General features: G+C 39.6%; 1 protein-coding gene across 1 annotated transcript in view; it reads left to right on the top strand.

The window, feature by feature from the left end:
• Positions 1-26692, top strand: part of MED27 (mediator complex subunit 27) — an 84997-nt gene that overhangs the window by 16206 nt on the left and 42099 nt on the right. Inside the window, exon 3 of the mRNA XM_054646218.2 lies at positions 16181-16311. Within this exon, the coding sequence (XP_054502193.1) occupies positions 16181-16311 (131 nt within the window). The remainder of the gene's footprint in view (positions 1-16180; positions 16312-26692) is intronic.

The raw sequence follows: 26692 nt of genomic DNA, 5'->3' as shown, positions 1-26692 counted from the left end.
CATGGAATAAAAGAGAAGTTTAAAATGGAATAGACTTTATTGGCATGGAAGCTGTTCCTGAGTCAGAGAGTACAGCATTGCAGATACTTTTAGCTAATCTTCAAACAAATTTCAAAATAGCTTTATTTTTTGGGGTTTTTTTTGTGGCTAGTAAATGCATATTTGCTGATAGTCAGTCTATGAAAAGGGTTTTGTTGTGTTAGCAGAACATGGAAAGATGATTCTCTTTAAGAGTCACATTCCTTCAAAAAATCTGTTGTAGGTCATGCTAACTGTTTTGCAAAGGTTATTTGGAGTAGAACTCTGTGAGCCTAAATGAACTCAGTGAGTACTGTCCTTAGTGCATTTTCATATGTGCTAACTTGCAAAATGTAGTAATTCCCAGATGGATGGAAATCAGGGTCTGTGGCTTTTCTCTAAGCATCCATGACCTGCTTTTAAAGCAGACATGGACATACAGCAGTGGCTGAAGGCTCTGCTTGAGTGGGCTGAGGAGACATTTATTGTGCATTTATTTAAGGTGCCCTTTTTCAGAGATTCTTGCTCTGCTGGCTGCCTAAATTCAGTCTGTGTTTTGCTTTGTCAGCCACTGTGAAGTCTGAAAAACTAATGTCTCATGTTCACTACTCTCATGGTAAAGATGGAAAGGGTTTTATTCCTGAATAAATAATGGACCAGGGAAAGTTTTCAGAGACTTGGGTGATCAAACTGGAGCAGCAGCACGTCCTTTGTGGTTTTCTAAGTGGCTGATAAAGTCAAACATGCCTTGACTGAGTGATTTGCTTTTTCTTTTCTTGCAAGTTGCTTAAATCTGTTTTTTTTAACCTTTGTTGATGTTTGTTTGTCTTCATTAAAAGGGTTCTTAGGGAAACGATGAATCTTGTAAAGGGCAGAAGTAGTTCAAGAAGGGTTACTGCAGATGCAGTTATTAATTTCATGTCTGCAGTTGGATGTCATCCTGACCAGTAGGTTAGAAAGATTTTTGCAGGAACTTCAGAGAGGTTGAAAACAAAAATCCGTGACATGTTCATGAGGTTTTCAGGCTACAGGGAATTGTCAGGTTATAAAAGAATTCTTCTGTGTGAAAGGAAGTTTGCAAAGTCAGAAAAACCTGTCAGTGGGATTGTTAGTGTCATGTAAACTTTATGCCTTTTTCTCTTCTTGTTTTTCCTTCAAATCACAGAGCTTTATATTCCTTCTTTCTTCAGTTTGGTAATTGTAGCAGCAGATGCTGCTTGGAACTGAAACAGTTTAATATATGATCCATCAGTTGCCAGAATAAAATACCCGTTAGAAAAGGAGAAGAATAATCCCTTTATTATCAAGAGTACTTGAACAAAGGTGTTTAATCAATCTTAATATTTGCTTTCTTGAGAAGAACAATGCCAGTGGTCACAGTCCTGGCAGGAGGATGCTGGGACTCTACTCTGCAGGTTCTGTTCTAATTCTTGTACAATGTCTCAGGCTTAAATCTGGAAAAAGAAATATATCTGAAAGCATCTTCCTTAAAAAGAACTTGCTTTGATTTTCTATTTGATTATTACTTAAAAGAACAATAATATTTGGTTACTCCCTGAGAGTGATGATAAACTTGTGCTTTTGAGTTTTACAAGGCTACCCCAAGTTCAGGCAGTTGTGTGCTCATGCTGAATTCTAAACCATGTGTAAAACTGTGTGCAGAGGCCTTTTACCAACATCAGCAACTGTGTCAGTGAGTTTTGATTTAAGAAAAATAATAGACAATATTCTACAGTAAAACACTCGTTTTAGTGGATTTTTTTTTAAATTAAAACAATCCTGTAGGTGAAACAGGAATATGTCAGCATAATCTGTAGCTGAACAGCATCACCTGTCATGGTGTGCAAGGCAAGATGATATTTTCTCTGCTAAATCCAGCTACTGAGCTTGCCCTTTAAACAACCTGATTTATCACAGGAAACTTGCAGAGGAAGAAGGATCTTATGCTTGGCTTTAAATTGAGGCTTTCACCTGTGCTCTGCTTCCATAGTGAGTATATATTTATTTTAAGAGGTTCTTACGGTCAAAGAGTTTATAATGTTTTGGCCTTTCTGAAAAGTTTTGTGCTAGATTTTTAGCTTATTTTAAGTCCTTGCATAACTGGTGTATTGCTTAGTCACGATGGCCTTGAAATGCAATACTTAAAAAAATTAGTCTGAGGTCCTTACACATTTGTCAAGAACTCCTTCGCCCTCTCTTCCTGTGTTGATGTGTTTGTTGATGTGTTCCCTGCCATTGCCTCTGGGTTTGTCCTCAAGGCTCTAACAGGGCCATTTCCATTTGGAACCAGCTTCTTGTCTCCTCCAGCGTGGAGTTGGAAACTTCCTTTGGCAAATTTTGGTTTTGTTCCGTGTAAATAAGTCTGCCAGCAAGAAAAGCAAACCCTAAAACCCCCTCAGCTTGGTAATGCTGCCCGGTGCAGTCTGTGCCATCTCCATGGTTTTGAGCCTTCATTATGCAGCTTGCACTCCACACACTTTTATTTAAAGCAGAGCTAAAAGTAGAACTAAATAGCTGACGTTCAGAGACGTTGGGTGTGATGCAGAATTCCTGGGAGGGGGCCGGGACAGGAAGAGGAGCTGCTCCTGCCGGGTGGATGGAGCTCATTTATTTGCACAGAGCTGTCTGTGCAGGACTCTTGGAAAAACTCTGAAGGAGCCCACGCTTTATCATGGAATATAGGCCAACTGTAATAAGAACTTCTGTTTTCTTTTACTCTCGTTTACTTTTCTTTTGTTTTATCCTGTGAAATGATGGAATTTGCTTTGCTGTGGCTGTTACAGGGAAACTATTGCTGCTGAGCTGTTGCAGCATCCCTGTGCTGACTGCTTTTCATGGAGCCATCTCCATATTGCAGAGCCATCTGTTTTCCTTACTGTCCAGGCATTGGGCTCAGTAGTATAAATTACTGACTGCTCCTCAGCTTTCAATTGTTCCTGTTTGTTCAGCGTGCCGCCAGCAAGGCTTCAGCTCTCCAGCACCATTTTTAAGTTTTTCTTGCTCTTTTATGTTTTTGTGAATGCCTCAGGCAAAAACTATAGTTGAGTGAATTGTCAGTTGTTCGTGTTGCTGAATTACTGGCTTGATAAAATGAACTTTGTGAGGTAGGTAGGTAGTGTCCTCATTAAAAAAGATTTTGTAGCTGGAGAAGTGATGGAAACAAGTTCAAAAATCATCATTTGTGAGAAGCAGTGTCTGGCTCCCCCACCGCCCCAGTTTCCTTAAATGCACACCAGTTTGTCATATTGCTGGTGCTATGAGCTCATACAGAAAGATCCTTTTTGGTTGTGTAAGTACATGCACTGCTGAAGAGTTGAGAATACTTCTAGAAAACTTAATGCTGAATTTATCAGCTCATGTCTCCTTCAAAATTGTATTTGTAATGGAAAATTCCAACTTTAATGTACTCTGCATCAGGTTTTTTTAATACAATTTCCTCGTCTGTTTTCAAGACCAAAAGATACAGGTTTGGGTTTTGTTTTCCTTTTTCTTACATGTATGATGCATTTTTACATTCCCACTTGCAGTGGTTCTCCAGTGTTCTGCACCCACAATACTGCAGTGATAGGCACCGTGCTGTGCTCAGCCCCATAGGGAGTTTGCTCCTGGCCAGCTCAGAACTGTTGGAGAAGGGGTTACCTTGGGTTTTGAGATGAGGAAAAGAAGAATAAGTGAGAATATAAGGTATTCTGTGGCTGCTCAGAACTGGCAAGCTTTGGCAAGTGGCAGACCATATATATGGGATGCATTGAGGTTTTATGGGAAGCAGTCAATAGGATGAGTTTGAGACCAGTGCAGGGTGATGCTGAAATTTTGGTACCACACAAACTATGTGGAGGGAGGTCAGTGCTGTTTCCCAGAGCCAGCTGGACTTTTTAGAGTTACCCAGCTCAGGGATGGATGTGATAACAGCTGTGAACTGGGTGATGCAGGGAAGGAGAACTGCCCCAGAGCCTCACTGGTTCTTTCAGGGGATTAAGGAATATTGTGATGATTTTTTTTTAATTTTCCTGCCTTTCATTTTTTCTTGGTACAGGGGAACATTCAGAAAAAAAATGCCAGTAGTGTTCATTTCTTCTGTAGGGGCTTGTAGGCAGCATGGCCTTCAGCAGAGATGGGTGAAGTAATTAAAATAATCACTGATAAACAAGATTTCTCCCTCTTAAGACTGAGGGAGAAAACACAGCCTTGGTTGAATGAAGCATTGTAGAAGCATTTTCTATTCAAATCCAATGTTATTCCCTTGCTTGTTGTGCTCTGGTCATTAGTGCTTTTAATTTACCTTCCAGTGAATGTGCCAGATGAGCCACTGTGAGCAGCCACATTCCTGTTTATTTTTCTGATGATGGCCATCTGAAGCAATAGATTGATGTCTGCAATTTTTACTTCATTAGTAATGAAGTCCACAGAGCAGTGAGAGGAATGTGTGTTTACTTGGTGCCTTGAACTGAGGCACTGATAAACTGCTGGGCTTTGATCTGCTAGGATTTTCATAGTGATTATCAAGATACAGAAATAAGGTATGTCCAGGTTTAAATGAGGATCTGAAATGTCTGTGGGCTAGATGGCCAACATTTAAGTAGTAATTGGATTGTTGAAGAGTGCCTGCAAGACAGCCAGTGTATGAAAAATCAAATATATGTCGGTCTCCTTTGAAATCCATGAAAAATAATAATTTCTATTTTCCTGTAGCTTTAACTGTGTCCCACAGCAACATAAAAATGGCTCAGTCTCCAAGTCTTAAAACCCTGTGATAACACCAGGGCAAATTCCTGGCTAAGTAATGAATCCCCAATGTTTGTAATTTCCAGAAAGTCTTTTCCCAGTTCTGTAGTGGCAGTCAGTGTTAGGAATCCTGTAGGGCTCGTGTGGGTGGGGACATTTTTTGCTCGGTACAGTGACAGCTGCAAGTCTGGTCTTCAGAAACCTGGGTTTGGCCCTGAGTTTGATTCTCCTTCCCCTCTGTTCCTATTTTGAGCCCAGTAAAAAGAAGCATATGTTTTCTTGCATCAGCTACCTCGGTGTTACCTTGTGAGGCATGACAAGGTCATGTGTTTGTATGGCAAAAGAGGAAATCTCAAATTGTCTTTGAGCTGTCTTAGAACTGCTTTTTTCTTGTGATCTATTAAAGATTTCCATGATGTACATGGTTAAATTTTGATTCATGTAGGTATGCATGTGTTGATGCTACAGTGCTGCTCCTGAAATTGGTACTGTTATATTATTAATATTGCAGATCATGCCAAGGAGGTGTCTTGCATTTAATACAGAACATAAGAAGGTTTGCCTACCCCATATGAAAATCTCAAATTGGAACTGAAGATGCTATAAAAATTTAAAAGGAACATGGTCAGCCTGAAAATTGCATATTTTAAAAAGCAGAAAATCATCTATTTTTAACAGCAAATTTCCTTACCTGTTAGTACCTTTACTAATAGCATTTTCAGTTATTAACACTTGAAAATTATTTTAAGCATCATTTTAATTGTAAAACTATCTAGTTACCATTTGTCTAGTGCTCATTAATATGGGGTTTTCTAGTCGAGAGATGTGAAAACTGAGCCAGAAACATTTGGGTTCCTGTGCTCCTTCTGTATGATCAAACAAGTCAACTTATTCCACTCATGAAAGAAAAGATAATGGATGGGTCACCTGCTTTTTACCAACATCTACTGGGGGAAAGTGAGTAAGAGGCTTCTTCATTATAGCAAACAAACAAAAAAAAATCAGTAATTAAAATAAAAGTTTAAGAAATGTGGACTGCTGCTGAGGTGGATGGTTTAAACACTTGTGGTAATTAAGCATGGGAAGAATTGGAGAGGAATAGTCTGGGACCTGCCTGAAAGTTCAGTAAATTTAAATTTTTTATAACTTGATTGCAGAGAATATCTGGCAGGATGTGCTTTATTTCCAATTAGTGGCTGGTCCAGACAGAAAGTTACAATGGACTGCTCCAGATTAATCCTTTATTTTAAGTGATAGAAGTGGGGATAGAGATTCCAGCCTTGCTGTGACCTGGCTGAAAGCCTCCTCTGGCTGCTTCAAAGACTTGCTCAGCACCTGACTGCAGTCATTATCTATGGAAACTCTACTACAAACATAGTAAGTATGTAGTAAAAACATTTAGTGTTGTTAAAAATCCGAGATTCCTCAGATCCACACCCAGCATGAGTAGAATAAGAATTGTGAAGGTAAATTTAACAGTATTTGTGAAGAAGCAGGATAAAGCAGGAAAATATGGTAGAAGGCATCTGAGAGGAGAAGTGTGGGCATTGTGTGAGATCCTGCAAATAACATTCTGTGCATGAAAACGGTGCTGAGTAACTGCCTCTTCATCCATGAGATCCTGCAGGCTGTGGTTAATTTGAGGTCTGGAGAGAAGCACATAATGAAAGTCTGAATCCTTAGCACAGGCAGACTAATTTAGATTGCACAGGCATTATGAAGCATTTCCTCGTTACGGAATTCTTCATTTGTAACCTTAATTTTAATGTAATTTTTTTAGCATACCTAAAAATACATGAAAAATACTACTTTTCTCCTCAAATACACAACGTTTCTTGGGTCAGCACAAAACCTCCCACCTCCCTGTAAAACGGTGTGTTATAAATCCCGAAATAAATACAATAAACAGCTTTTGGAGAGGATATCTTCCTTTTGGTTCCAACAAGAGAGGAGTAAATAAAGTAATTGATGTGCCCTGTTAGCTGTGAGCAAGTTTCATGTCCAAGTTTCGTGTGGTGTCTTTCCTTTGGCATGCAGAGAGAAGCAGAGGATTTTAGCACCTCGCCCACAGCATCCACCTCCTGACAGCAAAACTTGTCAATAGAGAAGCATTCAGCACTTCATTATTTCTACAACCTGAGCGCATTTGCAAATTAATTGATGTGTGGGAGGAAAGGCATCTGCTATTGTAGAAGCCCTTAACTGTTGCAGCAAAACTAGAAATAAACTGCTTAGCTGTAGTGAGCTGATATGCTGCTGCAGGTGTTGGGGCCTCTAAAGTGGATCTTGCCCTTTTTTCTTTTTGGTATTAAAAAAAAACCTCAAACAACCCAACCCCAAATTTCTCACTGAATTGTGACCATGGAAACGCTAGCATAGTAAAGGTAATATCTTGTATACTTCTATATGGTTGCTAGTAAGTAATTTCATATTTCTTGCTGGCTCAGCACCAAAAGAGAGTTTTAATTAGGCCTGTAATGAATGACTGGGAGCGTTTTAAAGGCTATTAATCTTGTGGTGTAATTGAGTTAATTATAATATCATTATAAGCTCCCATGAAAATAGGATGAAGTGTATTCCATTTGTTTTACTCTTTAAGTTATTTCTGAGGTCCCCCAGCTTCATCTCAAATGCTCCCACTGCAAGTCTCCAACAGAGAAAACTGTAAAAGCATTTCATGTGTCACTGCACCAAACCTTCTGTTGTGCATCATCCCAGTCCTGGGCTCTCTGAGCTGCCCCTTTTCTGTAGCTGCAAGTATCTCCTTGCAGTGCAGAATGCTTTTCATTTGCATTTCCCAGAGTAGTATTTCCTTGTTTTTCTGGTTTCCTATCAGTAACTCACCCAAGTGTGGCAGATGAGAGTAAGAATATGTGATCTATTTTCAGAAATAAAGATTGCAGCAGCTTTCGAACTGTTACTCTTTGTGCTGTGGCAAAAAAATGTGTAGCAAAAGAGGTGTTTTTTTGCAAAGCATATGGCTCTTCACTCGTTCAGACTACTGTAAGTTTGGGATTTGGTTGTAAAACATCTCTGTGCTTTTTGCACTCTCTAGTCAGAGTGTGACATCTCCAACAGATGGACACATAAACTTTCCATAATCCACTTTTTTCAGAAGAAGAGATGAGATTCTCATCTGTAAAATTTGTTGAGGAAAACCTAATCTGTTGAAATCTGTTGTGTGCACAGATGTGGGGATGTGAAGATGTGCTGGAGACACAGCTCAGCACCTCCTGCTGTTCCTGGGGCTCTCTGGCTGCAGTGAGGTCAGCCCTGCTTTTGCACTTCAAACCTCCTTAGAGCATTTGCCAGGGGGGTTCAGGTTGGACTTGAGGGAGGATTTCTCCACAGAAAGGCTGCTCATGCATTGGAAGGTGCAGCCACCATCCCTGGACATGTCCCTCAGAGCTAGTTGTCACCAGATTTGGCTGATAACACCATCCTGTTTGCTCTTTGCAGCCCTGCAATATCAGGATTGTCTTGGTTTGATGGTTTTAAAGTCCACAATCAAGAGTTTCCAGCCTTTACCCTGCTGGGATGGTAGAAGTACCTTTTTTCTTTCAGGAACTTTGCTGGTCACACTTTTATGTTTTCCATCCTCTTGACTATAACAGATTTTGTAAATAGTTTAGAAATGCCAACTTGTGATGTATGGGCCTCTTTAACATTTCTTTGATTTATGTGCACTATGCTGGAAAAAAGCAGAGGAAGCATATTATTCTGGAAAAGAATGTTGCCAGTCTTCCATTTTTTCAGTCTTAGTTAAAAGCTACACTTTTATCAATCAAACCTGATAGATTCTTTTTGCATTCCCAAAAACATTCATAACTTAATTCTTTGATGTCTGAAGAGGTAATTTGCCTAAGACTTTTATAAATGTCTACTTATTTTTTGGATGTCTTACTTGAAATACCTTTTAATCAGATTTTTCAGAATTTCCAGACACCTGTGGTGATTCCAGGGTTTGTCTCTGTAAAAGTCTCTGGTATTACATGGGAAGGATGAGAGTTACTCTTACTCTAATTAGTGATAACAGTGACCTTAAATTTAAGATTTGCTCTTATTTGTGGATGAATATTTTCTGTGGGTTGCTTCATAGTGTCTAGAAAAGATGGATAAATCAATCTGGTCATGAATATCCTGCAGCTGTTGTAGGAATAGGGGAATAGGCCTCATGCATTCTGTTCCAGGAGTCTCCAGCTTCAAGCTTTAATTGCTTGGCACTGGCAGGCTGGAAATCAGCATCCCCTGCAGCCTTGCTTCAGGATGCCTGCTGGATGTAAAGAAAGATATTAGCAAAAGTAACCATTTAAGGAAGAATTAGCTCCTAATTTGGCAACTTCAGCTCAGTTTAAACAATGTTCCTTCAGCTCTTTCTGCTGTGCTGGTACAGTGGGGTGGTCACCTGGAGCAGGAGAGTGTGGTGATGTCTGGTGTAGGTTGGCAGAGCCTTGGGATGGACTGTGGACGTGTGATCTTCCAATTTCCCCTTCAGGAGAGCAACAGGAGACTGAGGAAAGGCAGCTTTCCCTGTGCTGGCAGAAAAACCCTCAGCTGGGCTGTTGTCAGACACTCAATATGGGTATTAATAATGTTATGCCTAAAATCTAAAGATATTTTGTATTTTAATTATTGTGCAGGTCACCAAAGCTAAGGAAAGGCATTTAACAGAAGTTAAAATAATGAAATTTAATGAGTTAGGGAAAGGATCAATCAGCAGCACAAGTACTGGGTGTTGTTATTACTGTTCCACTGCTTACCCACTAATGGATTTCCCTCATCTCTGCTTTGACTGTCTCCCCTTTGCTTGTGCACTGTACTGGTTGGATTTACATAACCTGCACCATGGAGACATTTTATTGAACAGTATTAATTCCTTGATTTGTCTATAAAGCACTTTGTTTGCTGTAGCAAAGGCTCCCCTCAGAGCTGCAAATCATGGCATGGTGCTGGACAGTTTGGGGAGTGTTTCTGTACCTGATTGCAGCCCTTTATTCTGCCATTTGAGCTTTATCTTCCCATTTCTTGTGTAAGCACCTGAGCAGCCCCTGTCACAGAGGCAGCAGGTCATCCTTCACACTGACACAGCTGCCACCTGAGCCCCTGGCACCAAAGATTTCATCCAGGGCTTTAGAAAATAGGAATTTTAGCAGGAGAGCAGTGTCTCCAGAGTGCTGGTGGCTGTTTAAGGGAGCACAGGAATCTGGGGGAAGGTACTAATTGTGTCCTTATCTTGGAGTTTAATGATGACTTTCCCCTGCTACAGATTGTTTGTCCTATACGAAGATAATGCTTCTGTCAAAAAGGAATTAGGATTTTCTGTCAGATATTGATCATGTGCACTTCTTGGGTCTTTAGATTTTAATGAAGTCCATTAAAGGAGCACACAATTGTGAATACACCTCACAGAGTGACACTAAGACCATTTACCTGTTCTGGAAAACCTCTGTACCAAGCACCTGCCTTCAGCTCAGGGTTGCTTGAAAATAACCTGCTGCTGCTGTTTGTTACTGCACCTGGGTTTATTTTGTCATTTAGATGCAGAACACAATGCAATAATTCTACTTTGCTTTTTGTAATTCTGTGATGTGTTTATGTTGTAGCTGCATATACAAGGAAATAAATGCCAGTTCATTTAGTTATCTTTCAGCAAATATGTATGTTCAAACCCTTCAGAATACCTGGAGGTATAAACATTTTAAGCATAAAATACAGTTATTCTTGTAAAGAGTACATAAAGTAGCTTGTAACCCCAGATTATGATTACTCTGCCTCTTTATCCATTTCAAACACTAGATCCCTTTAAAATCCAGCCTGGTGGCTGTGAAGTGTCCCTTTATGTTGACATTATCCAAAAAGCAAGAATATGTCACTTCTGTTGCTATATTAAATGGATTCCAGAACATTTTTTAAAAAGGTGGAGGACAAGTAGTGGCTTTTGCAGAGACTCTGAGCAGTGCAGGTCATTTTATTGGCATCAAGGATGCAGATGCTGAAGTTTTGACCAATTCCTTGAAGAAAGTGCCATGAGATTTGCTATCTCTGCATGGTTAAAAGCCAAAGACTTGCAAGCGGTATTGGAGTGAGGGAGCATTCATCAGCAGGCATTCATCAGCAGAACTTCTGTGTTTTCAAAAGAAAAGTAGGAAGAACACACTTTAGGGCTGAAATCTGACACTAATTAAAACAGCACTCTCAGCAAAAATAGGAATTCACAGACAATGGAATAAAACCTGTAGCAAAAACAAGGCATCAAAAGAGACAGGGATGTGTATCAATGTATTTCCTACTACTGTGTCATTATAGATAGAAATAAATAAAAATGTCTCACTTGTTTTTGAGCTCCCTAGTTCATGGAGGGAGGGAGAGAGAGTTCTAAGGGAGAAGCCCTGTGCAGGGCTGATGTTCCCAGCCTGCTCCATATCCCAGTTTATTGACCTGGCATCTCACAGCCCAGGCATGAGAGAGGACAATAAGAGAAGTGTGAGCTCGTTATTGTCACATTTTAGTCAGATCAGGATGTTTGGCAAAAGGGGTAATAACTTTTCCACAGGGATTTAAAAAAGAATGGGATGGGAGCAGCCTTTGTTCCTCTCATGGATAAATGTTTCTTGCCTAAATATGTAAATTGTTGTAAACTGGAAAGGGGGCATAAATGCTTTTAAAAAAATAGAATAAAGTGTCTAATTAAATAGTAAAATAGACCAAAGACATGCTGTCTAGTTTTTCTGTTAATTGAAAAGCCTGCAACCCAGCTCAACAAGAGGAAAACCAATGAGTAAAGAAATTGGAGATTCTCCTTTTGGCTTATCGATGCTGTTTTGGTCAAGCCAAGAATTCAGCTGTCCTGAAATGATCAAACATTGTTCAGAGAAAAAGAGAATTTCCAAACAGGCCTCATTATCTGAAAAAAGCTTAAAAATATCAATTAAGGTAGTATAATTTCTCTCTTGCCTACTTTAGTCTGCAGAGATGAAACTGTGGGAGTGTCCTGCTTGCTTGCTGGTTGCTCTTTCAAAAGAGCAAGTAGAGTTTTATCATAATAAACAAATCCCTTTTCATCTGCAAAGGAGAAGTTGTTTAATGATGAGGGGCAGAGCACTGTGCATCCTAAAGGAGGCAAATGTGCATCACCAGGATTACAGTGAACTCAGAAAATGCCACAGGGGGTGAGGATCTGTCAGCCACCTCTCTGGAAGGCATTCCTTGGAGGAATGGACATAAACTTTACATGATCTGGACCTGAGAAAACGTTTTTCTGCTTATATATATGATCACTAAGGATTTACATAAGAATGGAATAATAAATAACAGGGTGATGTGATTACAAAGAAAATTATTCTTCTGACTTCACTTTTTAAAGTGTTGGTGCTTAGAAGGCTTTAATTAATAGCAAAATGTAATGTGCAGCTGTAGCTGATGTGATCAGTTGCTAATGCTCCAATTGATTGGTTTTTCCCCCTGATTTTTACTTTCTTTCAAACAATTTTTGCAACTTTGGATGGCCTTGTCAGTAAGTGCAGTGTACTCACTTGTTTGGGCAGCAGTCAGCACATGCAAAATCTCCAGCCCATGAATTATGCAAACTAAAGACCTCTAGACCCAGCTTGATTCTAATGATGAAGCTTTAGTTTTCAAAGTTTTAAATGAGCACTGTGCCCATCTTTGTGGTTTCATAACATTCACTGCAAAGTAACCCTACAGGCTAAGATGGAAACCTGTCACAAAATGGTCAGTGCTTCTCAGCTGAACAAAGGGGCCTTTTCTGGCTGTAGCAGAAGTTTTCTGTCTGCTCCAAATCTTAAAGATCATCTGAACAAGACAGGATTTGGGGGGATGTAGAGGTTCTTTTTGATTATTTTCATTGTTTTAGGAGATGTGTTACCTTATTTCTGGTAAGGGTCACTAGAGTAGAGTAAGGAAAAGATATGTGATTAATTCTTTAAAAATGTTAATGCTTTCAGTGCTAAATCAGATCTGTAATTCTTTAATACACCTTTTTTTTTTGTTTAAATAGTTCCTTTGAAAGCCAAAGGCATCTTATGTGGATGAAGAAATTGCCCTCCTTACAATCACAGCTGTGAGAAAAGTGACTCCCAAGTGCTTTCACTGTTGATGCTTTTCACTTAGTGAGGAAGATTAAGAGCTGTTAATACAGAAATATAGTTTTCATATACTCAGGAGCACTGAAAATGTGAAATATTAGTGATAGCATTTTGTTCTACAAAATCTAGCTATGTGGCCATTAACGTAGAAAAACAATTAATCTTTAAAAACTAATTTAAAGTAATCCAAGTTCTGTTTCTATTTAGCTTCATGTAAAGCATTTGTATGTATTGAAGTGTTACTTTCAGTACCTTTCCTACATTCCTAAGTAGAATTCACACATCTACTTGGAACTGCAGTTTTTAGAAAAATATCAGCTATCATGAGATTCATCATAAACCTGTACAAGTTGGCACTGGGGTATATCCTGGCTGCTAAATGTTGTAAATTTATTTTTGTTGTTGCTGGTTTTGATTTCTTGGTTTTGTGAAATAGATTTTCTGTTTCATCTGCATGTATTGGGGAAAATGGATCAATCTTATTGATATTATACAGAAAAATATTTCATTAGGGAAAGCTTAACCTCACACAAGGCAGGTGGAATTCCCCAAAGCTGGAGAACGTGGGTGCTTGCAGTAGTGATGGGGAATTCCTTTGCAGCTGATAGGGGAATGTTGTTTGGAATGTTGTTCTGTTTGCCTGGTGCTGCAGCAGTGCTCATTTCAGTGAGTATTCACCACTGTGCTGGTGGAGCTGGGCACAGGGGCCAGGAGCAGGGGGAATGTTGTTGGGAGTGTTGTTGGGAGTGTTGTTGGGAGTGTTGTTGGGATGCCCTAGGCAGGGCAGGTTTGACCATCAGCGTTTCCGCGATTTTTGGCCGTGGGGTCTCAGACTCCCCAGAGCTGCTGGAACACAACCCAAGGCTCTGTCACCTCCTGTCTCCATGTGCCCACAACCTTCTCCCCAATGTTCTTACAGCCACCAGCATTCCCTGGATTCAGGACTCCTTGATCTTCTGTGTGTTCATTACCCCAAACAGGATTTGTGTCCCATGAGTTCATCTCAGCCTCCCTGCCTGAGCCTTTTAGCACCCACAGCATCCTCTGACAGTGCATTTCAGCACTTTTCCCTAAAGTGGAGAGAAGGTGTTTGGAAATGGCATTCTCTTGTTAGTAAGCAAAAATTTGCTGGGGGGGTTGGTGTGTTTTTAGCTGACATTTCTCTCATGGTGGATGCTGGCAGACAGAGGTGTTGATTTTGTAAGAAGAAAAGGGAACTGAGTGGCTCCTGTATTATCCATCAGACCATCAATCTCCTGGCCATAGTTGTGATACCTGTGGTCCTGCTCTGGCACTATTTTCAGTCTTGCTTCTGCTCCTCAGAAAAATCATTAAGAAACAATTTCCTGGTCCCTTCAGTGAACACCCCCTGTCCCCAAAAAGGAGAGCACTGTGCAGTACAGTGTGTGATGCTTTAATAATGTATAAATCAAGCTGGACAGAAGCTGCCTGTCAGTTTTATTAACTTTGACCTTTTCTCCCATTATAAAGATGGTTTGGTAAATATTTAATGGCCCTTACAGGTTTTGACAGTTGGACCTGCATTCCTAAGAGCAAAGGTAGATTATGAAGAAATACTTATAATTAATAAAAACAACTTAATCACTTCGGAGACAGCCTTGAAGGACAACATTTTGGTTTAGAATCTGTTTCTTTTTTATTCCTTTAGTAGCTTTTTGGTTGTTTTTTTAATGCCTGACCACTAAATGTCACTATCTGGGAGGTTATGAAATGTTTTTAAGAGGTTACCTTTAAAATCCATCTCTGATTAGTACCAGTGATTACCTCCATCTCTGACAAGTGTCCAGATAATGTTGTTTACCTGAAATACCTGCACAGGGCACATCAGTGGATGGTGGCACCAGCACAGAAAGATGCAGGAAGGAAAAGGAAAAGCATATTCCTGGAGTCAATGGGCTCTTCTGCCAGAGCTGTCTTTGCCTTTAATTCCCTGCATATTGCACTCCCTGCACATTCAGGTAGTGAAGATTGAAAACTAAGCCCTGACACTGAAACATGGCCTTTCAAACAGAGACCCTCCATCGCTCTCATTGATTTTTTTTCATTTCAGAAAACTGTCAGAGAAAAACAAATTTGAGCAGAATCCATTGGTTGGGACAGTAAAATCCCCCCCTTCCCTGGCAGAGCACAGCTCCCTTCCCATTAGGAATGTGATGTGTCTTCATGTTGTGCCAGGCTGAGCTCATGTGGCACAGCAGCTTAAAAATCCTTCTGGATGTGCTGAGCAGTGACATCTGAGTCAGACTGGCTCAGGAGGTTGCTCCCCTCCTGTTCAGGTGGTTTTGAGTACATCATTCCAAGCTTTTCATCCCTCTTTTTCACTCAGTCCCTGTAGAACAGCTTGGTCTAAGACCATTTCGTTTTCTGAACATTTTAAAATCATTCTTTCCTGACCATAACCCATTTTTTATGTGCAGACCATGGGGTTAGAGGGGTTAACTGTGAAACAATTCATCTTTTTCAGAACAAATCTTCAGACAATGTAATGAACACACAGATCCAGGTACTGGAATGATGCAGGAAATCACATTTGTCTGACAATAAATCTTCCTCCCCATTCCAGTTCAAAAATGGGAAACTCAGAATGTAATTGAAAGTGTTCAGAGGAGAACCTGTTGCACTTGGAGGTGGTTGCAGGACAGGCAGAGCCTGTAGCTGTTCTTAAATCTGAGAGCTGTGGGAGTGCACTCAAAATCCTGCAGATTCATGTTGTGTCCTTCAAAAATTTGTCTTTTATTGGCAAAGGAAAAGAGAAGCTTTTGAGGAGAAAGCTGCTGAATGTGAATTGTTCTGCAGTGCTATGGAGATGTGCAAGCAGGTATTTTAAAAACAAGATTTTTCTTTACAGTGATAGAAACTCCTTTGCAAATGTTTTGTGGTTTTATGTTTAAGGAAAAAAAAGATGAGTGTTATTTCTAAAAAGCTGGTTTATATTGTGAAAGGGTTGCATCTGTCTTCCTCTTATCTTCTTCCTAAAGTGAGAATGTTTAGTCCCTAGAGAGGAAAAACAGTTTCAATGTTTAAAAGCAAGCCCAAGTTTCAAGAGAGGTAGACTTGAGAGGAAGTCCTTGATTCACCATCTTACTTGCCCTAATGTACAACTTGCTCCTCATACCCATTTCACAGCAGACTTTTTCCATGTGCTTTTGTCCCTATTGTCTTCCACCAAGCAATATATCCGAAATACCACACGCCAACTTCCTGACTGGCTGTAATTTGAATCAGGTGCCACAGGTAGCAGAGGTCTGACACAGACAGAGTACTGCAGTGCTGTGTATTTTAATATATATATATGTTTTTTTCTTACCCAGTTGCAGTACCATGCTGGGCTGGCATCTGGCCTTTTGAATCAGCAGTCTCTGAAACGTTCGGCCAACCAGATGGGAGTCTCTGCAAAGCGCAGACCCAAAGCCCAGCCAACAACTCTTGTCCTGCCTCCTCAGTAAGTAATGGGAATATTTGGAAGAGTTTCCATGCTGGGGGTGTGGAATATTTCTTATTAACTTCTTGGTTTTTTGGTTTAATTTTTAATCGTCGTAATAAGCGACCTCGCGCTCGCGTTTTTGTTCCGTACGCGTTCTCTTTGTAGCAGGTCATTAAAAAACTTTTTGCAGCACGAGCTTGTCACTGAGGAATGATGCTCACCTGATTGTTATGACTTGGAGCTTCAAGCAGGACTTTTCTGAAGGTCCTAAAAGACTGAAGCCAAAAAGTCTTTGGTGTGAGTACTTTCTCGGCAAACGTCTGTTCTGAGTCCATCTGTTCACCATATGTTAATTTTGCATCGGATCTAAACCTCTTTTACAGGTGACAGGCAATTATGAGGACACTTAGAAACTGTTTGAGGACAGAGAGTATCAACACTTTGAGCAGCCTGTGTGTAGTGATGCCAGAAACACGGAGATGTGCACAACGAAGCTTATAAATTAATAAAACGCCTGAAATATATTTAGTTACCTGTAAGAAAATGATTATTATGTAGAAAATGAAGTGCTAAGCAATTGTTCATTGTGCTGAGCATCCTTGTAGTTTGTGGAAACTGCCTTCTTTTCTTCACAAAACAAGAGTCACTGATGTATAAACACTGTGCTACCAAAACCCTTGTAGCTGTAATAATAAAAATCCCTGTTACCAGATTTCACAGGTCAACGTTTAGAGGGTTTCTTCTTACAGGAAATGTTAAAAAAATCAGAGTCAATAGAGCTTCCCCCTTGTATATTAACTTTAAAGTGCTGGTAATTCAAGAATCCATAAAATGCTCTATTGTTTTACCAATATATCAGCCAAAGGAGAATGGTTTGAAGGGGGCTCCAGCAGTAGTTTGAAAACCAGATGTTGTTTCTCTGATATGTGGGATGGAGCAGGGGTATCTTGTGACAAAGTGGCTGGTTAGTTTTCCTTCTTTGTTTGGCTATCTGGAGCTTCAAATGGATTTCCTTCTCCAGGAAGTCTATAAACTGGAGTACTGGTATATCAGTTAACACAGATTTTTCAGGGGTCTTAAAGTATTTTGTTGTTTTTTTCTTTTATTTCTTAATCATGGCATCTCTAGTTACTAGAAATACATATAAAGAGCTAACTTGTACTTTTGCATAGAAAAAATCTGTTCCTCAACAGCTGCAGGTATATAAATCTTAATGTGAGTTACATAATATACATATTTAAAAGTATTATATGTCTTGTTATCTGTAGATGATTTTCCTTCAGTGGTGCATTTACCTAGGATCTGCAGATAGACTGAAATTTTAGTGTGGTAGCTAAACTTTAAGCAGTAGTTGAATTATGTTTCAGTATCTTATTACCACTTCCAGCATTATTCACTGGGAAAATGTGTTTCTGCTGAGCTGGCCCTTTATCTGTCACTGGTTGCCTCCTCTCTGGCTCCTCTTTGACCTTTCCATATTTGTACTTCTTTGCTATCTCAGTGTCTTAAGAGAATAATAGTGATATTAAGGCAAATCAAATACCTGTTGGGCTCAGCATCTTGTTTCCAGCACAGGACAGAAGGAGATTATGAAAAGACTTATTGAAATAGGCTTATGAAAAGTATTTAGAGGAAAAAAAAAAAAAGGTGTGACAAATGGATTTTAATATCTTGATTTTGCTGTAGTTTCATGCAAATAGTGATGAATCATGCAGTGGGGTTTTTTTTTTCCCCTTCATTCTTTATAAAATGCAAAAAATGCAAAAGAAGAAAACATCCAGATGCAAAACTACAGATCTCCTTGAAAGGGCATCCTGCATCCTAATATTCCCATGACATTCAAGGATTTTTTTTTAAGCTTTATTAATTCATCAAGAAAAGGATAACTATTTCTTGGTCTATTTTTGCTTTGATGTATGCTATTAAAATTAAGTTCAGTGACAAGTCATTGGGCTGAGTAACAATGAGTCAAGTGTTTATTAAATGTTGTTCAGAGCAGCTATATTATCTTGAGCTTTTCTTAAACAGAATAGTTGAAACCAGCTGTATGCCAAAATGTCATTTCAGGAGAGCAGGTTGGAGTGAATATCAACACTGCAGTAAATCCTCTCTGCCAGCAAAGGAATGCAGGAAACACTTGCTCAGGAGGTATCAGAGGTGATGATTTGGGCAAAGAATCTCCTAAAAGTAATTTATTCTTATGCAGATTTTGCACATGGCTAGTTTACTAGTAAACATGTCTGTATTTGAGTTACAGGTGTTATTAGAGGGCAGGTTACTATCTGTTTATTTATGGTCCTGTTCCCTGAAGAAACTGCATGAGTAACTTTTGCTATTGCACTTCACCTTCTCCATGGCAGTGGTGCAAGCTGAGCAGTTTTCTTGTTCATCCAGGTCTTTGGTCTGTGCTGCTGGGGTGAGACTTGGGTTGTATTCCACAAACTAAAACTTCCTAAATGGTGTTTCATCTCATAAAAGCAGAAAAATCAAGTTTTGTTCAATTCACTGTTCACTTGAGCCTTCAGTCTCTATCCCTGCTCTGCTTTTCTTCTTTCCCCTCCAAAATGCCAATCAAGCAAAGCAAACCCAAGCCTGTCTAGGAGGCTCAGCCATTTCTTCCTATTTTATGCTCACTGCAGGAGCTGGAGAAAAGGTTTTGGTGATGGCAAAAGTGATTCTTGGCAGGTCCTCACCCCTTTTTCTCCCCAACCTTAGGCTGTCTTCTGACGTGCTGTGGTTTGGAGGTGAGAGCCTCTCATTCTTCACTAGTAAATATCTGAGACAGAGCAGCAATTTTGAATCCAAAAGGTGGTTTTGAAAATGGAAGTTCTCTGCCCTATGCAAGTGCTACGAAGAGAATCTGCATTTTCTCCCTGTTTATTTGAGGACTTGCAAGGGTGCTGAGCAGTTTTGAAGAGAGGCCTTTTGGCGTTGGGTTTTGCTTTTCAGTATTGGTTTTCCCTGGCTCTGAAAGCGCAGAAAGGAAGCCTGGATTGATGTGTGTCTCATTCCCAGCCAAATGATCTGTGTGAGAAAATGACTAACAACTGCTGGCTGCTTTCTCTGCCTGCTTTGTCCCTCCTTCTGTCTTCTATTAACAAGACATCTCCCTGTACGTGCTAATGGATGCGGTCCCTCACATGCCTCTCATCTGGCTGCGGGTTCCTTCCTTCTGTTCAGGAATCTCAAGGCAGTGTTTGCTCAAGTGCTGGGAGCTGTCAGCTCCTCTCAATGCCTGGGGAAGTGTCTGTGTGCAGCTCTGCTGAAAACCAGGGTGGTTGCTCCTGCTTGGGAATCAATAAATAAAGACAATAGGAAACGATGGCGCGGCTTTTCTTTTCCTTTTGAAATGTAGGAATTGATGCAGTTAATTAATCTGGTATTATTTTGCAGTTAGGAAGTTGTCTCTGAGACCCTGCAGCAGCAGAATTCTCTGGGGAGTGCTGAGAGCAGGGAGTCCACAGGGTAATTCCTGCTGCTGGACCACTGTCACTGTAGGACACGAAAGAACACGAGCGCACACTGCTGTTCTCAAGGTGAAGAATAAAAGGGAGGTTTATTTTCTAACTCTAACATTTATAGTTTTCTAAAAGTGACAGTGGATTGGAGGGTGACAGTTCCACCTCTCCAATGACAGTGGACAAACCAACAGTCTATCAAATTTCTCTTCCTCCATAAAAGAATGCAAAACAATGAGTTATTTACAGAAAGTGTGGCAGAAAGTTCGCTACAAAAATGTCAACATCAGAAGGCTTAGAAAATCTTAAAAAATCAGAGCCACAGACCACCCTGCTGGGATCCCAGGGAATCTGGTGTCTCACTGTCCAGCTGGAAAACAACAGCAGTGAGCCACTGTGAGCTGGGGAAGGAGGAAAAGAGGAAGCCCAGGATGCTCTCTGTATTCTTGCAGTGCAGTTCAGTGGCACACACAAGAGTCAGTCAGTTTTAATAGGAATTTTTAGGGGCCTCAGTTGGAAACCTTTTGATTTTGATAGCTGTGTTGTGTGGGGCTTTCTCAGTGCTCCCAGACTGATCATCTTTCTTCTCTGTCTGGAAGAAAATTGCCAGAACAAGAACTTGATCACCACAGAAGGTACTGAGACTCTTGCCCTTTATGGTGCCTTTTAGGGTCATTTGTTGTCACTTTGTGGTTTTGAAGAAATAAGCACACTATAAACAATAAACAAGTGGAAGTCTTGTTCTTGTTTGACAACTTCAGGCTCAATGAACAGAGAGGTTTGAGTAAAAGAGAGTCCAGTTTCTTTGTTTTAAGGCTCTTCAACTTGTCTTGTAAACCTCTTGTGGTTTGATGTATGCCCTGACTTGACAGGAAAAATACTGTAATAGATTGAGTAAAAATCTCTGTAAATTTGTACTCTATTGCTAGGAGCACACCAGCAAAATTACTTTTTTTTTTTTTTTAATAAAGGAAAAGACAGTGCTGCCCATGATACTGTTCTAGATGAATGAGCAAAAAAAAAAATCTGTGGAGATAACTTTTCTTTTAGGAGATAACAAGGACTTGAGGATGGATACTCTGTTTCTACTCATTGTTCTGGGTGAGATGGAGGAGGTCTCTGATCTGCTCTCTACACCTCAGGATTCATCTGGATGATTCTTCTAGAGAAGAAGGATATATTCAAAAGAAGTCCATATTTTCTGCATCCTTTGGAACTGCATTAGCTAAAGATGCTGCATAATGAGTGGATTCCTTAAAAAGTTAATTTCCTGGCTCAGCAGGTATTTGTTCAACTGGATTTGGAACAGAACTGTACAGATATCCCAAACTCTGTGTTTATTGGAGCTTAATTTAATACCAGCATACTTAAAGTGTTGTTCTGTCACAGCATTAATGTCTTATCTGTTCAATGGTTCTGTCATATAATTAGTACTGTCAGATTCCATTGGCTTTGGTCAGGAGCTTTCTTCAGGATACTCAAATTGACTTTTAAGGAAGGTTTTAGTATTAAAAAAGTTGCTGTTTTTAACAGCTTTATATATATATGTGTGTGTGTGTGTGTAGATATATATATATATACACACACTATACACCCAGTCATCAGATGTGCCAGAATAAATTCTTTGGAACTTAACTTGTATAATTTATCATTTTTTGCATTAAGGAAAAATCCTGAGCCCTTTGCCAAGAGTTTTTTGGAGGAAAGCATTTTTTCAGCATTTTGTTTTATAAACAGCATCTAATTGCTTCCTAAGTTCAGGGATTTTCAATATGTAAGAAAGAGGTAGGTTTTTATGAAGGTAATGGCAAAACATGCTTAAGCCAATAAATGTTCATAAGTTTTTAATTTTTAAGAGAACTTGTTTAAATTTTGCTGTGTTAGTCTTTTCCAACCCAAATTCCATGATGAATCTGATTCAGTTCAGTGTGACACCAGGAGTAGGGGTGAGGTTATTTAACACCCAGTGTTGTTATTACAATATAATAATAATAATAATAATAATAATAATAATAATAATAATAATAATAATAATAATAATATTGCAATAATTCAGTATCAGGACTCCAAGCTTTGGGCCTCCTCCTGGAGTGTTCAAGAGTAGAAGAGCAAAGTGTGTGGCTGTATTTTCTGTTTTGAGAAAAGTCATCAGAAGTTTTGTGCAGTTCTGAAATTCTTCTTTGCCTATACTGGCAAAGCTGCATTAAGTATCAATATTCATTAAATACCACAGAGATGATAATGTAATAAAGCAATAATCCTCAGACCCACATCTGTACTTCTCTCCAGAAGAGCTGAGGTTGAGAATATAATTAAAGATTAAAACTCTGTTTGCATTCTGGAACATGGAGATATCTTTTTGTACATGATGGGGAATTGTATTAATAAGGAAGAGATCAGTTTCCAATAACTTTCAAGACTGGGAGCTCATTTCATATCCCTGTTCATGTTTAAGTTTCTCACAGAAATCTTTAGCTTGATTTTAGCCAGACAGTGCAACAGGAACTGTAAAAGAACATGTTGCTGAAACATGTGACCCTTTTGCTCCACAAATTAATCCCCTTTTATATGAAAGAAAAAAAAAATATTTAAAATTGTTCTTTATATTGTAAGACAATAATATTTACAAGAATAAGTTTAATTACTTTGCAGCCGTGTACCATGTCAATCGAACATTAATTTTAGTATTTGATGTCTTGTGCACAGTTTGGATCACATCATTGTGCTGTTTTCTTTTTATTTTGAGTCAACTGTTGAACTCCTGTGGCAGAGCTCTTCTGTGGAGCTGTTTCAGTGGGAGTTGCAGTGTAGTGCCATTTACCCCTGACTGCCACTCTGATTTCAGTGTGCTCAGGGGTTGTGGAGCCACATTTTGGGATCCCAAAGCTGGGGAAGCTTCTCCCTTGACTGAACCCACCTGTGTAACAAAAATCAGGGACAGTTCCAGGGTGGTGACACATCATTAACCTGCCTTGAGCTCAGTTTTCCAGGAACAGCCCTAGGCTGGGTGTTGCATTGTCCTTTCTGGATTTCAGGTGTGACACAAGTGAATTACCCAGTCCTTGTCATTTGGATGAGAGATAATTCTAAGCTTTTAAAGACAGATATTTTTCCTTCCCAGTTGCCCATATCAGCAGCCAGAGACAAATGTTCCAGAGCACTGTGAGTGGATGTTGTTTTGTTAAATGTGATGAGGGGGAAAGGGTCTGCTGTTAAATGTGATGGCAATCTGTCTCAGTTAAGTGGTATTTACTGCTGAGCACTCAGTATAATGTAACTGGAAAGAAAAAACTCCACAGTACAGTTTTAATTCATGGAGGGCTTCATTAGGCAGCTCCAGTGAGATCAAATCCAGTAACACAGCAGGGATATAACAGTGGTCATCTCACAACTTGTAGCCAAAGGTACCTTACCCAACTCTGCTCCAAAAAAGAGAGAAGGGCTAATCCAGGGTAATCCAGCTGAAATTTTATTTCAGTGTAACAGGTAAATTTTAAAATAGGTGCTCTTAAATTGACTGATTTCTCTGATTTGTTTTCAGTGCTTTTCACTTGGGTTATGTATCCTGTTGACTTTGGGACTTTACAGATGCTTTGTAACTTGTGTAGATACCAGAGATACAGAACATGAGCTCTGCTGCTCTGTGCATCTTTAGAAACACAATTCTTTTAAACATTTTAATCTTGATTTAATCTTCTAATATGTTGATATATCTGACAGCAGGGGTTTCTGCAGTAATCTTCTTTGTTTTGTTATGCCAAATCAGTGCTTTTTTTTTTTTGGCTGCAGTTATATGCTGAATTTAATTTAATTCCATTAAGTAATATACAGCTGCATATTTTCTTACAAAGTAATTACAAAAAAACAGCAGGCATTGATCAACATAGATTGTCCAAAGGAAATACTTTGACTGAAACTAAATGTTCCTTATGATATTCATTAACTGGAGAATAATTTCTATCCATACAATACAAAAGGATCTTGGATGTTGCCTTATCCATAGTAAATTACTGAAATATGCATTAAAGAATCACAGAATGGTTTGGGGGGAAAGGGACCTTAAAGCTGATCCCATCCCAGGGGCAGGGACACCTTGCACTACCCCAGGCTGCTCCCAGCCCTGTCCAGCCTGGCCTTGGGCACTTCCAGGGATCCAGGGGCAGCCACAGCTGCTCTGGGCAGGAAATATTGGTTAGGAGATAAAACTTCACAGTGTATTTTATTTTAACATGGAGGAAAAATCTATTCTATTTATTCACTTTTCAACAGCTCTTACAGCCAAGTACTGTGGAGAGAGAGTGCATGCAATTGAGATTTCACAATTTCTTTGCTGCGTATGGAGCTTTTTCTACAAGTGTTTTGTGAGCCACTGAGGACTGATGTGATGAGCTCTGTGCACGTGCCTGTCATGGAGACATGAGCCAAAAAGCACCTGGGGCTGGTGGCTGTTGATATTTTGTTGTCCTGCTCCACAAATAATCCCCCTTACAGGATTGTTGTGTGATGTGGAGCCCTGTGTGACCAAGCCCAGCAATTTGAAATCATTGCCATCTACTTTGGGGAAGATTAACTGGAACACTGGATTTGGGAAGTGAAAAAGATGAATCTTTTTGGAGACTCTGGGCCATGTAGCAGTGTTGATCTGCTGTTTCCAAAGCATGCACAGATCCAGAGCAGAAGACCCTCAGTGAGTTTAGAATTACTGGGGACCTCAGCTCTGTCGTAAAAGAGCAAATTTCTGACTCTTTGATGTATGTTTGCCTTAAAGGTAATGTTTGTGTGAGAACTGTGCCATTAAAAGGTGGCAATTAATTAAAAGTTGTTCCACAGTCCCAACCATTAGAAGATGCCCTTGCAGCATTTAGAGCAGAATATTAATATTGCACTGTAGGGAATCCCTGTACTTTCAGTAGAAAAGAAAGTCGAGGATGAAGATTTTAATGTGTAATTAAAGACTGCAAATACTAGTTTAACTGCTTGTTTCTGTGTCGAAAAAAAGTGAAAAAGAACACAAACTACGTGTGGTTGAACTAATTAAGACAATGAAGAACAAACTAGATAAGAGAGGAAATTTGTATGAACCTAATAATGATATCAAAGCTTTTGCTAAAGCTGTAATTTTCTAATAAGACTGATTTAACTCCCCCCCCATTTCCTTTTTTTTTAGCTTTGCTATTTGGGGGATGGGGATTCAAGGCTGCTTTACTGCAGCAGACAGTCAGTCTGAAAAGAATAAATTAAAACTGCCTCTTGCCAAATTCAAAAATGTATTACAGCAAGTGTTTCCATCTGCATTGGTTGTATATTCCCTTGTCAGAGAGGAGGAGCAGAGCTGGAATAAGGTGGAATGAAAAGGTCTTTATATTTTGGTGGCTTAGCCAGACCAGCTTGATTGTATAATTGCATTGTGTAGGGTGGTATAAGCCCATGGAGAATGTTTTAATTAATAACTTTATTTCTGCATCTCTATAAAATAACCTTTGTCTATTTGAGAGGAAAACTGAACAGCTACACTGGCAGGGTGATAAAAGTGCTTTCAAAGGGGACCCCTGTACCCTTGAGGAGAGGGAAGCTCTAGGAGTGTATCACAGTAAAAGACTCCAAAAATGCAAATCTTACCTGGAAATAAAGACAATTAAAGTATTTCAGCAGTAACTCTACAAAGAGGAAGGTTCTCCTGAGTGATGAACTGCACCATGGAGGTGCCTGGGAGCTCAGGGGGCTGTTCCCATCCCTGGGACCATGCTCCTGACACGCAGGGTCTGAGAGGATCCCTGGCTGTCCTTTCTAACTACAGAGAACTGCTTTGCTCTGCTTTCTTTACCTGCTGTTAAAAAGAACTGTTATTACTTTTTAATTTCACTTTAGGGCATTCTCTGGGTATTCTTGTGTTTACAAGGAATCCTATGGATGAGTTAAATGAAAAAAGCTTGGGGTAGCAAATTCCAGCTGATGACTTCATGGTTTTCTCCTCTAAATATAATCCTCACTTAAAATGATTTGAAGTATTTTGGTACTTATTTTCTAGTCCCATTTTCCCAACACACAGTGGGAAAAAATAAATAAAATGGAACCATTAGAAGTTTCACTGGGTAAAATGACTCAGTTTTCATCTCTTTACAGATGCTGCTTTACTGTTATTTCCATTCTTGATGGGTTAATTTTGGAAGGCACTTGCTCTGTGCTGTGTAGGTTTTACCTGCACAGGAGTAACATCACCCTTTCAATTTCACTGATGTTACTGAGCAGTATGTGTATGTTATTGTGAAAATAAATGTATTAATAGTGTGATACACATTGCTAATTGACATACATTCACCTCATCATCATTATCTGATTTTTACCTTTGCATGGCTAACACAGGGAGAAAACTGCACAGGGGAGACCTTGTTAACATTGGAGACTTGGGTTGGCTCTTTTCTGTGGCTACACACTGTGTCTTTATTGTCTGTGAGTCATGGCCAGGGAAATCCTGTTGTAAGCTCTCTAATTTTAGCAACCAAAAGCACCTCCATGCAGCAAGTTTTGCATTGAAATTAAATTTATGCTTTAGTGTTCCTTAAGATTGTTCTTTGAAACTCAGTTTTGGGAAGGAAAGTTTGGCACAGAGTTGATGGTAACGTAGTGAATCACTTATTTAACATTTGCTGAGCTTACCTGGAATGAAATGAAATAAAAATTGTATTCTGTGTATGATCATTATGCTCCACTGTTGCCTGTAATGCTTTGACTCCATCCCTCACAAAATGTGATTGTGGAATGTGTTCAGCCTTTTCATTCTGTGCCATGTGTGTTTGAAAGCACTTCAAGATACAGACTCCTAAATAACTTCTTGCAGAGCAAATTACTGTTTTGTTGAGTTGTTCTGTGCCTCAGTTTCCCCATGGGAATGGTGAGAATTTTATCATCTGGAAGCTGTGCAGGAATGCTGGGAGTGAATG

Source organism: Agelaius phoeniceus, chromosome 21 (assembly GCF_051311805.1).
Source record: "Agelaius phoeniceus isolate bAgePho1 chromosome 21, bAgePho1.hap1, whole genome shotgun sequence".
Lineage (NCBI taxonomy): Eukaryota > Metazoa > Chordata > Aves > Passeriformes > Icteridae > Agelaius > Agelaius phoeniceus.
Note: the sequence above shows the minus strand (reverse complement) of the source record. Positions and strands in the feature narration are given on the sequence as shown.